The sequence below is a fragment of the Empidonax traillii genome, unplaced genomic scaffold, assembly GCF_003031625.1.
Source record: "Empidonax traillii isolate 1590-97213 ecotype Southwest subspecies unplaced genomic scaffold, ASM303162v1 scaffold444:size1099390, whole genome shotgun sequence".
In the NCBI taxonomy this organism is placed as follows: domain Eukaryota; kingdom Metazoa; phylum Chordata; class Aves; order Passeriformes; family Tyrannidae; genus Empidonax; species Empidonax traillii.
In genome coordinates this window covers 765,450-777,549 of record NW_020955637.1, presented here as the reverse complement: position 1 = coordinate 777,549, position 12,100 = coordinate 765,450, and the positions used below count along the sequence as shown (strand labels likewise).

General features: G+C 53.0%; 1 protein-coding gene across 2 annotated transcripts in view; it reads left to right on the top strand.

The window, feature by feature from the left end:
• The window catches only part of KCNAB1 (potassium voltage-gated channel subfamily A member regulatory beta subunit 1), a 57,246-nt gene that overhangs the window by 32,900 nt on the left and 12,246 nt on the right, over nt 1–12,100 (top strand). For both annotated transcript variants that reach the window (XM_027894849.1, XM_027894850.1), the window contains exons 2-4: nt 3,626–3,669; nt 10,325–10,362; nt 11,621–11,700. In XM_027894849.1, coding sequence (XP_027750650.1) covers nt 3,626–3,669; nt 10,325–10,362; nt 11,621–11,700 — 162 coding nt within the window. The remainder of the gene's footprint in view (nt 1–3,625; nt 3,670–10,324; nt 10,363–11,620; nt 11,701–12,100) is intronic.

Sequence of the window (12,100 nt, the reverse complement as noted above, 5' to 3'; positions counted from 1 at the left end):
AGGAGCCAGCTGTGGTGCCCAGGCTGGGCTGAGCTGCTGATAAGGGGTGGTGAATCCATGAGAAGCGAGGAAAGTGGGAACTGGTCACAGAGGTGAAGTGGATCGGAGCCCTTTGTGCCCTCGAGCCCCAGGGATGTGGTACTGCTGCCCAGGTAGAGGCTTTTCTCTTTGCTGCAGGCAGGGAAGGGGCAGGAGCAGTTGAGCAAAGAGTTGCCAGGTGTCTGAGCAGCTGGAATAACCCCTTCACCCACAGAGCTGATGCCCACCCAGCTGGGGCACTGCCTGCCAGGCCACCAGGCAAAAACCTGAGCTCATCCCAGGGGAAAATCCCTACAACGATGGGGATGCTGAGCCTGAGGGTGAGGAAGGAGCAGGCAGGGATGTGGCAAGAGAAAACAAGGCTGTGATTTTCCCGGACAGAGGGGTCGGGGACCAGCCCTGTGGCTGTGCCACCCCCGAGGGTCCCGCTGGGCGGGAAGGTGCCGTTCGTTCATTCATTCCCGTGGGCTCCCGGCTCCGGTGGGTGCCGGGCTGACGCCTCTCCCCAGCCTTTTGGCTGCCAGGCTGCCGGCACGTGGTGCCAGGCTGTTTGCGTGGGGCCACCTGGCATTTCGCTGCAGCTCCCGGGGCTGCCGCACGTGGAGGATGCCACGGCCGCGGAACCTGCGGAGACAGCGGCAGGGACCTTCAGCTCCTCGGGAACGCTCGGAAAAGCCTAGTCGAGGGAAATGTCAGCCCTCCCCGAGCGCTGTTGTGGTGCCGGGGTGTATTTTTAACAACAGCCCTGACTCCAAGCTGTGTTTGCCGTGATTCAGAGGCTCAGCCAGCCCGGCGCAATCTGGCGGAGCCGCTGGTGCTGCGGGGACGGGGCTGTTGGCTCCGGCTCCTGCCGCGCAGGGAAAATGTCACCGTGGGCTTGTGCCAGGAGAGCGGGGCTGTGTCACACCCTCCTGCAGGGCTGGGCTCTCGGGTTTTTTTCTTCTTTTTCTTAGGCACTCCTGGGGAGGTTTGTGCAGCTCCCCTGTGGGCACTCAGGGAGATGCCCAGTGCCCTGCCACAAAACCTCGTCCTTGCTGTTCCTTTCCCCATCCCATCCCCTTGGGAGGCTTCTCCAGAGCCCAGGCTGGGCCGTGCCGTAGCTTTGGGCACCAAGCTGGCATGGTGCTGTTTGGCTTTGGACTCTGCCTTTAGAGAACTCAGGGGTGAGGGGTTGGACACCTCCAGGTCTCCCTTGTGGTTCAAGTTTGGCAGAGAAGGCTGTGGGCAGGTGGGATGTTGGGTACCACCACTGGTAGATGTTTGAGGCATACAGGTATCCATGCACACACAGCTGGCAGCTGCAAAAATAGGTGTAAATGTATAGATGTATTTGCTTGGTGGGGTTTTGTATTTTTGTGGGTCTTTGCTGGGTTTTCCCTTCTGTGCAGGGAGGTAGAGGAGAACCAGGTCTCGAACTGACACTCCCCAGAGAAATTCCTGCTCTGCCCTAGGAGCTGGGAGCAGCTCAGTGCCTGGGAGCTCTTCAGCAGCACCAGGCCGTGCTGGGAGCTCAGGCATCCCCAGTGGGACCAGCTCTCAGCTGGTTTTGTGGCCCCTCCACATTCCCACTCCCCAGAGAGTCTCTGAGTGCCAGGGATGGAGGCAAACCTGGTGGTGCTCTCCAGGCTGGAGATGCTCCTGCCCTGCATCCTCTGAGCTCCCTTTGCCAGAGGGATTTTGCACTAAGAAACTTGGCATTTTCAGCTTCGCCTCTCAACAAACCTTCCGAATATCCAGGTCAGGTGTGTGCTAAAGCAAATGGCAAAGCTTTGGAAATCCAAACACGATATTTCTCTCCAGATTTGGTGGTTGGCCAGGCTGTCCAAAGAGCTGGTTATTGCTCCCTGGAACAAAGCTGAGTGTGTTTTACCCCCCGAATCCCTGGAGCGGGGAGGGACAAGCCCTGACGTGGCTTTGTGGCACTGGGGACCTGTGGGGAAGGACAGGACAGGGTGGGACAGTCACTGGTGTGTGGGCTGAGACCCTGGGACAGACCCCACTGCTGGGGGAGTGGTGACCCCTAAAAAGGCGTGGAAACACCCCAGGGACTCACTCACACTGTGTGTGTATCCATGTGCAGTTATAAATGCATTTATGTGTATAAAGGGGTGTGTGTGGAGATGTATTGGCACGAAGGTAACAGATTTATCTGTGTTTGTACATCAAAGGTGGTTTCTGTGTATATAAAAAGGGAAGGGGTGTGTATATTTATATTTATGTTTATGTAGAAAGGGGGCACATGACTGAGCTGTGTCCTCACAGCCACGAGCCTGTGCAGAGCCAGACTCTGAAAGGCAAAGAACAGGTCAGGGAGAAATAGGATTTAAAAACCCCTCTTCCATAAGATAATCCTGAACTGCTGGGGAAGGAACAGCAGCCCTTGGCTCCACGGAGTGTTATGGGCTGTGTCCAGCAGAAATCCCAGTGGCAGGGACTGGGAATTCCTGCAGTGGTGCAGCTCTGTCTGGAGCAGCCAGGCAGCTGCTGGGGTTTGCATCTGAACCTTCTGAGGGCTGCACTCTGTGCTGGGGAGGATGGGCAGTGTTTGTGCTGTTCTGGCTTGGGGCTGCAGGGTCCAGCTGTGCTTGCATTCAAAAAAAAAAAAAAAAAAAAAAAAAAAAAAAAAAAAAAAAAAAAAAAAAAAAAAAAAAAAAAGAAAAAAAAAAAAAGGAAGAAAATATAGAAAAGGGGAAAAAAAAAAGGAAGAAAAAATAGAACAGAAAAAAGAATCAGGTCAGTGCCTGCCCCAGCCGTGCTGTGAGCCCGGGGGCTCGTGGGGCTGGAGATGCAGCTGCAGCTTCTCAAACAGCTACTCCAGGTCAAGCTCCTGTGTCTCCCACAATTTTAAATGCTCATCATCAGGGCTAAATTTTGGATGCAGCAGGGGCATAAGAAGTCCTGGAGTGGTGGGAGAGTGGGCACCTCAGTGCCAAGGATGCTGGGCTGGCCCTCCTGCCCCCCTGGGGATGCCTCTGGCTGTGCTCCAGGGGGAATTTGTGCCATAAGAATGAAAACCTGAAATGGCCACAAAATCCAGCGTGTAAAAAGAGAAAGAGCTGAAAGCACAGGGCACAACCTGTGCTAATGTCGGGTGTTTTGTCCTGACCCTCCCTGTGGGTGAGCAGGCCTCTTTCTTCTGTCTTATTTTATTTTATTTGGCTTTAAATAATTCAGCAGGAGCAGTAGAAAGTGCTGAGAATATTTGTGGTGCTCTGCAGTGAAAGGTAGATGGATGGTCCCTAAATTACACCTTGATGTGGCAGAACACTTGGCCAGCCCAGGCTGCCCTGTGGAGGTCGGAGCAGGAGGGTGGAATTAAAGGGGATTTTGTAATTAAAGGGGATTTTGTGCTGTGGTGACAGGACAGGGGTTTGATGTGTGGCACACTGCACGGTCTGAGGGCTGATTATCTTGTCTCCAGCCTGGCTCAGGGGATAATTTTATCTCCTGGATGTGCAGCAGCAGCTGGTGTTGGGGATCCTGGCGCTGCCTCCACATGGGATATTGGGGTTTGTGGAGAATCCACCAGCTTGGGCAGGATACTGGGAAGGAACAGTATTTTCTAATTCCTTTCTTTTCGTTTCAGGAACCTTGGGAAATCGGGGCTGAGAGTGTCATGCCTTGGACTGGGTGAGTACCTTTGGCTGCCACGACGTTCTCCCCCCACAGCGCTCGAGCTCTATGAGGGGTTGTGCCATCAAACCCTTCTGCTGTGCCCCAGTGCCCGTGAGGAACAGCCCCCAGAGGTCACAGCTGACATGTCTGAGTGTGCCCAGCAGCTCTGAGTGTCACAGCTCTGGCCCTGGGGACACCAATCTGCCTGGGCTTTTATTTCATTTATTTCATTTTAGCCAGCCTTTATACCTTGTTGTTCCTGTTCCAGGCTGACTGGAAAACTAAAGGATATCTCCTCAGTGTTTCATCCTGTCAGTATTTGATCTGAGCACAGCCCTGTGGGGGCTGTGAGGATGCTGAGCTCCCCCAGCCCCTGGTCTGTGGCTGCTTGTGTGCCCTGGGCTGGATCACTGCTGCTGGCTTTGCTCAGCCAGTGATGCTCTGCTGGCAGCTCAGCCACCCGTGGCACAGTGCTGGCAGTACAGACATATGGATGTTTTTATGAAAACCCAATGCTGGAGGGAAGGGGGAGGCTGTTTCCTCGCTGTGAGCACCTTCCCACAGTGCAGGGCTGGGCATCAGCAGCTTAAATGCCCTGGGGATGTGCCCAGCCCCCCCAGGGATGGATGCCCTGCTCTGCCAGAGCCCCTCCAGCACTGTTTGAATAGGGGTCCCTGTTCCTGGGGGGCCAGAGGGGCTGGCACAGGCAGCTGGAGGCACCAGCGTGGTTTGGGTCGCTCAAAGAATCGCTGGAAATGGTTTGGCAAAACCGGGTTAATGTGAATTTGTAAAAGCATGAGAGAGTTTGATGGCACAGTTCTTTCTATTACTATAGAGAGCACACAGAGGGAAATGGGGTGGAAATCAGTCTCCAGTGATTTGAGTGGATAGGGGGGCACAGGAGGGTGAGGATGCACAGGGGGAGGGAGACCCTCCTATGGAGTCAGGGGGTTCAGAGCAGCCCCTGGACCAAACTGGATCAATGGTTTGGGTCTAAAGGACTTAGCAATGCTTAATCAACACAACAGTGGCAGTGCTTAATCAGTTGGCTAATTTAACATTTATAAAATGACTCAATAGGATTTGCTATAAGCACAACAGTAACTTAATTGTGAGCCTAAGCTAATTACGAATCTAAGATGGCAATATTGATCTCCACTCAGTCAGAGTATTTAAATCAATTTACATACACACATAGACACGAGGAGTCTGTTCTGAGGTATAAACCTGTGAAACATTCCCCTAGGGTTGAGGAGAACACTCCTGTCCTGTCTGTAGGCTCGTGGCCATCCCATAGGATGCTTGGCTTTAGCCATCAGTCATTTCCATCCTGGATGGGATTCGGGTCGGGGGTGACTGGAATTTGCCTTGAAAAGTCCAATAACAGTAACATTATTGAACCATAATATTATTAGTAGCTCTGAGCAACCTGGGATAGTGGAAGGTATCCCTGCCCACGGCAGGGTGTTGGAATGAGATGAGCTTTCAGGTCCCTCCTAATTGAAAGCACTCTGTGGTTATTCAGCTCAGGCTGCTGTTCAGACAGAAAAATAAGGGCTGGAGGCTTCTGGAAAACAGGAGCTTGTTGGAGCCCAGGAGTTCCCAGGGGGCTTTACCTGCCCGGGTGGCACTGATGAAGGCTGAGTATTCCCAGGATCCAGGTGTGGCTGAGGAAGTGCTGCTGCCTTGGGAGCCAGCAGGGCCTGGGCTCTCTGCCTGTGCCTGGCACCACCAGCGGGGCTGTGGGATCCCCTCCCAGCTCCCTCCCTGCCAGGGCTGGGAATGCTCACAGGGCAGGTGTCAGCTCCTTTTGGATTTTAAAATAGAGTGAATTGTGAAAGTCACCCTGTACCACAAGTCATATAAATAAGGCCCCTTCTGCCAAGAGCCCTTCTGGTTAAAATAGACCCAGCCTCGGAAAGGACTTGTCTTATCTGGGCAGAGGTTTTATTTATCATCCACAGTTTCCCCGAGTGCTGATGTTGTGGTGGAGGAGAAAAGCTCCGGGAAGGAAGCAGCAGCAGGAAAAGAAAAGAAAAACATTCTGTAGAGCTTTTCTTGAATTCCAAGAGGGTGGAACTGCAGCAGCATCTAAATATACTGAGCCTTTGTGAGCACAGCTGTGGAGGGACATGGGGGGCTGCTGGGCAGCCCAGCCTGCTCCAGCAGCACTGATCCTGACAGCAGGAACCGGGAAAGGAGAGCTTAAAGCCCATCCAGTTCCACCCCTCTTCCACCAGCCCAGGTTGCTCCAAGCCCTGTCCAACCTGGCCTTGGGCACTTCCAGGGATCCAGGGGCAGCCACAGCTTCTCTGGGCAACCTGTGCCAGGGCCTGCCCACCCTCACAGCCAAGAATGTCTCCCTAATTAATCTAAATCTCCTCTCTTTCGCTTTCAAACCATCCCCCCTTATCCCACCTCTCCCACTGCAGATCCATCAGGTGTCTGTTCCCAGCACTGCCTTATATGACTTTTCTAAATGGCTTCTCTGTTGCAGTTCCCCAAAAGATAAATGTGTTTCCCTATGCTCTCTGCAGCATGAAAATCTAATTTAAGGTTCACTAAAGTTTCTGAAGGCTCAGCAGTCTTCCTCTAAAGCCTTGCAAAATCTCAGCAAGGTGGGAGTGCTCTTCATCCTGCAGGATGAAAAAGTGGAGAAAAAACGGGAAGTGGGGCAGGAATCAAAGGCAGGAAGGGCTGAGGCAACACAGAGCCTTTAATGCTGCCCTGCCTTTCCCAGCTCACGTGGCCATCCACGAGTGTGTTTGCTGGGGGTGCCACCGGTGTGGGGCGAGGGCAGGACAGGGGAGATGGCAGTGATTCCACAGGCAGGGATGTTTGGGAAGGGCCCCTGAGCCCCCTGGGTGGTGTCTGGGCATAGCTGAGCCCCTTGGAGCAAAGGCTGAGCATCGTTCCTGGCTTGCTGGGCTGATGTGCCAGGCTGAGCTTCCCTGGGCTCCTGGTGCTGTCCTGCCCCTGGCTGGGCTGAGCTCTCACCTCCTCCTGAGTGTGCTACCTCCAGGGCAGGATTTAACTCAGGGAGCTTCACAGCCCAGCCCTGGGCTGGCACAAGGCTCTTGGCCTGATGCTGGATCCGAAACGTGGTTGTGATGCAGGGGAAAAACAAGGTCATGTTTTTCATGTATTTAGTTCAGAGCAAATCCTGCCTGTGGATTCCCGTTGGTTTTGAGAGGATGTTGAGACAGCCTCCAACAAGGTGATGAGCCCTGCCTCAAAGGAAACGAGCAGCAGGACAAAACCAGCCATCCCAAATCACAAAAGCATCGACAAAAGCACAGGAAAAAAAATCTCCCCGAGCTAGCAATTCCTGCAGCCACTACTGGGATACCCTGTGCTGGAAATTGGCTACCAAAATAGAGGTTTTTCAGCCCAAAGTGGTCAGATGCTGCTGTTTCCCCCTTGGGCTTTGCTCTGGGAAAGAGATTTTGCACAGATCCTGCTGTGCCCAGGGCTGGGCTCCAGAGCAGCCCCACGTGCCAGAGCTCCATGTGGCACCATCCTGGCCAGGAGCAGGGCAGGGATAGCTGTGCTGGCAGGAGGAGAAGCGTGGAGCTGAGCCAGGAATTCCTGCAGAGGTGACACATCTGCTGGCAGTGACATTAGCGAGGGGTGGATTTTGCACTGGCACAAATCCCACTAAGAATCACACCTTGCTGGGCTCGGGGGTGTGATGGAAATGGAGCCAAATCTGGGCTTAATGCAGAAATTCCTGTGGAAGGGGAGGATATGCAGTTGGAAAGCTGTTTTCCAAGGCAAGGGAGCGGGGTGATGGCAAAGGGCAGGAGAGAGGGGTCTGTCTGCCACTGCCACGCTGAGCCCTGGGGCAGAGGGTGCCTCTGTAAACCATGAATGGGATAAGCTAGAGAGGCAGCGACTGGAAAGGGGGAAAGTAGCAATTAAACAAGATGTATCTTTCTCCAGTATATTTTTCTTCCGAAATCAGTGTATTGGCTGAGGCTGTGAATCATCCTTGGCTGTTGTTTGAAATGCCAAATGTGCCTTGTGCTTGTTTTTGCCTTTTTTAAAGATTTCATTTGAAAAGGGAGTTGAGCAGCCTGTGCCATGCTGTGCCTGTGCCATGCTGTGCCTCTGCCCCAGCTGCTCAGGGAGTGGGTGCCCCTCACCTCAGCTGCCCAAGGGTGGTCTTGGAGGGGGATTCCTGAGCTGCCTTCCCTGCTCCTGACTCCCACCCGGAGCTTCTCCCTTTCCCAGCCACATCTGATGGCTCAGAGATCACTTGGCCGAGCCAAAACTCCCCTCCCTGTTGGTTTTTGTGACGATCATGGCAAAAAGAGACCCCCAGGATTGCCCATCCATGTGCTCCTGAGGGTGTTCTCACCTGTGCTGGGTGCCTGTGTGCTGCTTGTGCAAAAGAAAATCATCACTTTGGGATAAACAGTCGCAACCCATTTTTCAATAGAAACACCTTTTAATGTATTCCTAATAAAAATAACACCTCCAAAGCTTTCACATGGAAATCAGGCTTCATTTGGTTGGGGTTTTTTTATCTACATGAAGAAGCTTAATGATAAATTGAAACTGCTTTTGTTTTTTACCTTTGTACAGGACCAGAGCATTTTACTCCAATAGTAAGAGAAAATACCTCTCCTGAGGTCTGTAACCAGTAAGGTGTTGCAGGGGTAGCTCCTCCCCCATTATTGTCCTTATGGAGAGCAGAAGTGAGTGTAAAATTAGCTAGAAATATGTGTGCTCTTTGCTCATTTCTTTTATTTCCATATTTCTGATCTGTGAAAACTTGGCTCGGGTTGTTCTGCGGGAAAATCGGGAGTTTCGGTTTGAACTCACGCTTTGTGCATCTTTAAATAACTTTGTTTGCACTCAAAGAAACCCGAAGTATTAAAAAATTCAGATTGACCTTTTTTTTTTTTGAGGGAAAGAGAGCAAGATTCTCCTGACAGAGACGACGACTCGTGCTCTGTTGCAGCCAGGGCTGATCAAAGCAGCTCCGGTGTGAGCAGCAGGGACCTGCCCTGCTTCTGCCTCTGCTCAGGGTTCACCTTCCCCACAGTTATGGATCTGCTGCATCTCTGTGAGTGCCACCAGGCAGGCACAACTGAAGTTTTGTCCCTCTGCAGCACCAGAGCTCGACCCCTCACCGGCACTGCTGTCCCTGCCTCGCTCAAATCATCATTCACACACACGGGTTTGGGTCGGAGGGACCTTAAAGCCCATCCAGCTCCAATCCCCTCCAGGGACAGGGACACTTTCTACCAGACCTGGCTGCTGTGCAACTTAGAATCATAGACTATTCTCAGCAGGAAGGGACCCCCAGGGATCACTGAAGTCCAGTCTGGCCTGGAACACATTTAAAGGTGGAGGAAAATCTCGGTGGCTTTTCCAGCTTGGAAAAGCTGAACCCCTGTGCCCTCCTTAGGGAGGGATGTTTTAAGTCAGAATTTGAAATTCTGGAGTGTTTTGAGTGAGCCACGTGAGCTCTGCCCCGTCCTTTCAGTGAATGACATGTGATTTTTTTCCCCAGCTGGGGAGGAGCAGGAGGGAAAGCTGCAGAGCCAGGCACGCTGGAGGAGCTGGCACGGGCACAGGCCATGGCACAGCCACTGCCGCGCCCGGAGGGCTCGGTGAGGTCACACGGGCAGGGACGGAGGGAGGGCTGAGCGGTGTCCTGTGTGTGACCTGCTGCTTCCCCAGCTCCCTCTTCCTTCCAGTTCCTCAGGAAAGATGTATTCCTTAAATACATCCATATAAAATACATACAGGAGATAATGTTCCCATAGGAAATCCTTGGGGGGGCTGGACCAGGTGACCTTTAAAAGGTCCTTTCCAATGCAGACTATTCTAGGAGCTGGTTAAATCCACACGTTGTTTCCACCATAGATTATTTTTAATTATTTATTTTTTTTTTTTAGGCAATGATCCTGAAGAAATAATGCCCCAGGTTTTCCTAATAATAGACCAGAGTCTGCCACTGAGTCTAAACTGCAGCTCCTGCTGGAGCCAGCCTAAGGAAAGCTCTGCCCATCGGCTTTGCCTTGGCTTTGGACATTGGCTTCATGGAAAAGATCCCAGGGAAAAGTCACTCTGGGTTTTAAATACTTCATGTCAAAGGAGATATTTCTTTCTTATTTTTTTTTTCTTTTTGGCCTGTATGATGTGGAATGGAGCACATGCTTAAGAAGCTTTTCCTTCCCCAAGTGACATGTCGAGGCAGCATCATTAAGTTTTTTTCTGGTTTATCAAATTGAAGCTTTGGAAAACAAACTCTGTTTTGCAAAGAACTTCAGATTTCAAGGCCTGGAAGTGCCCAAGGCCAGGTTGGACGGGGCTTGGAGCAACCTGGGGCAGTGGGAGGTGTCCCTGCCCATGGCAGGGGGTGGCACTGGAGGATCTTTAGGGTGCCTCCCAAACCAAACCATTCTACAGTGATTCTATGATTTGAATCAAACCATATTTTGGCAGAATAACATCCCCTGGCACTGCCCTGAGCACCTGAATGTGCTTTCCCACCCTGGCAGAGGGGGCTCTCCTGGGCACACACCACGCTCTGACCCAGCTCACCCCCTTTTAAACCCATTTAACCCCAAGGAGCCTGAATTTTGGTCAAGTGAAATTTTGGGTGTTAAAAGCCTCTTGTAGTAACAGATTCTTTTGTGGTTTTTTTTTTTTCCAGGGACATGGGTCACTTTTGGGGGCCAGATCTCGGACGAGGTAAGTGCTGCTGGGGGTAAGCCCAGAGCAGGGTGAGGTGTTTTTAATGAGACCAGGACTACCAGAACTGGAGGAGCCCCCTCCTGCACAGGGAGAGCTGCACAAAGCTGCTGCTGCTGCTGCAAACCCCTAATGAATGTGTCATTTCCAGAGAACAAACCCCATCTACCCCTCACAGCCTGCTGCTCTCCCACGCTGTCCCCACTGGCAGCGGAGTGGAAATCGGGCACTGCTTTTGTCCTGCAGGAAATGGGCAGCAGCTGTAAACGCTGGCAGGGGCTGGGCTCACCGCCGTGGTTTATTTTTACGTGATGAGCTGACACAAACGGAGGTGAGCTCGGGTTTCCTCGGGGCTCCTCCCTGCAGCAGATGGCTCCCGGTCCCCGTTAATCCCGGAGCGCTGGGCAGCACGTGGGCTTCCCTGCAGCCCAGGAATGCTCCAGATGTCAGTGCCCATGGGAGAGCAGCCCCAGCTGCCTTCCCCAGGGCATGGGAGAACCATTAAAATAGCCCTGGAATGAGCAAAAGAGCCCAGGAGCCTGAACTCAAAGCTTTTAATTCGCTTGATCTTTCCTGGTGCCGCTGCTTCTCCTGGTGGAGCACCAGGTTTATCTCTTGGCACTGTGAGGTGACTTGTTCTGATGATCACTTTGCTCCCTGGTACTCCTGCCCTCCTTACCTTGAATAAATCCATGCAGAGGGGTCATGCATGGAAAACTAGGGCAGAAACACAACCCCATCCTCGAGGGATGCTCACCCTTGGGATGCTGGCCCAGAGCTCCCAGCCCCATGGGGTGCAGCATCCCCCAGGGAGCAGTGAGACCCCCGTGGGGACCCCACTGAATGACTTTCAGATGTTTCCATGCCCCGCAGCATCTGTGGAGAGCTGCAGGACAGCCTGTCAGGTAGCCAGAAAAACATTAAACTCACCATTCTGTGTTAAACTCTGTAGATTTGCAGAGTATCTTCTGTAAACCTATTAAGTTCTTGGCTGCTTTCCTATTAGAAAGCTCCTGGGGGAAGAGATTAATTCCTCCCAGGGTGAGTCAAATGGAGATTGCTGCCAATCCATGTTTTGGTGCCTCTCAGGCCAGTCCACGACCCCCTGGGTGCCCTGTCTAAGGGTCTGCCCCGGGCAGGGGGTGCTCACACCCCTCCCAGCCCTGCTGGAGCCCCTCTGTGCCCTCAGGGGCCTTTCCTGGTGTGGGAGGGCACTGATGGCTCGGGCTGTGACCCCTGTGCCCTCTCCCTGCCCCAGGTGGCCGAGCAGCTGATGACCATCGCCTACGAGAGCGGCGTCAACCTGTTCGACACGGCCGAGGTGTACGCGGCCGGCAAGTGAGTGAGGGGCCCTGCTCTGGGGGGGCTTGGGGGACACCCAGGGACCAGCTGCTCCCATGGGCAGGGACACGGGCTCTGCTCCTTGGGGGGCACCCAGGGACCAGCTGGTCCCATGGGCAGGGACACGGGCTCTGCTGTGGCACAGCCACTGGTGGTGTGGGCTGTGGCGGTGCTTGGGAAACTCCTCTCCCTGAAAAAAACCTCACGTTTGGAGCACTCAAAAAGAAAATCAGATGAATTACCCAAACTCTCTTGTACCCAGCACAGATTGGAACGTGTCTCTCGTGGCCCTTGCTGTTGGCACAGGGAGAAAAATATCCTGAATAAATGAAAAGTCAGAGTGGATCTTAATGGTGATGAATGGCCAGGGCCCCTGACAGCTCCCGGCGGGAACAGC